The 537-nt window shown below is 45.8% G+C and overlaps 1 protein-coding gene across 1 annotated transcript in view; it reads left to right on the forward strand.

Annotated features, from left to right (window-relative positions):
• The first annotated feature begins 168 nt into the window (after positions 1–168).
• Positions 169–537, forward strand: part of LOC106330356 — a 1,742-nt gene continuing 1,373 nt past the window's right edge. The window contains exon 1 of the mRNA XM_013768834.1: positions 169–406. Within this exon, the coding sequence (XP_013624288.1) occupies positions 169–406 (238 nt within the window). The remainder of the gene's footprint in view (positions 407–537) is intronic.

Genomic DNA, 537 nt, shown 5'->3' on the forward strand with positions numbered 1-537 from the left:
ATTCAAGGGCTACCAAGCTCAATGCCCTCACCATGGTTTCTCTAAGGAAAGCCTGTTGAGCACATTCTACAGGGGAGCTCTTCCTAAGTACAGAGCCAGATTGGATACAGCTAGCAATGATTCTTCTTGGGAAGAACTGAGGAAGATGCAGAGGAGCTGGTTAACAACATGGTGAAGAGTGATGCAGTCTACAGTGCAAACCACTACAGAGGCAGTAGGGGTGATGATAAGCAGACGAGGAAAGAGATCAAAGCTTTGGAAGACAAGATCGACCTACTCATTGCTGAAAAAGCCACCCAAGAGCAGCTGAAGTTTGTTGGTAACTCCAAGCATTATGATCCACCTGCTGTCAATGAGGTTGAGGGGGTCAAGAGGAGTTGTGTTTCATTAACAACAATGGTAGCTAGTACAAAAAAGAGCCCAACTTTCAGTACAACAACTACCAACAAAAATCCTATCCCAACAACCAACAGAGTGGTTATCCGCCTAGAAACAACCAGCAAGGCAGCTATCAGGCTCACCAAAACCCCTCGTCTA

This window comes from Brassica oleracea, chromosome C3 (assembly GCF_000695525.1).
Source record: "Brassica oleracea var. oleracea cultivar TO1000 chromosome C3, BOL, whole genome shotgun sequence".
NCBI lineage: Eukaryota > Viridiplantae > Streptophyta > Magnoliopsida > Brassicales > Brassicaceae > Brassica > Brassica oleracea.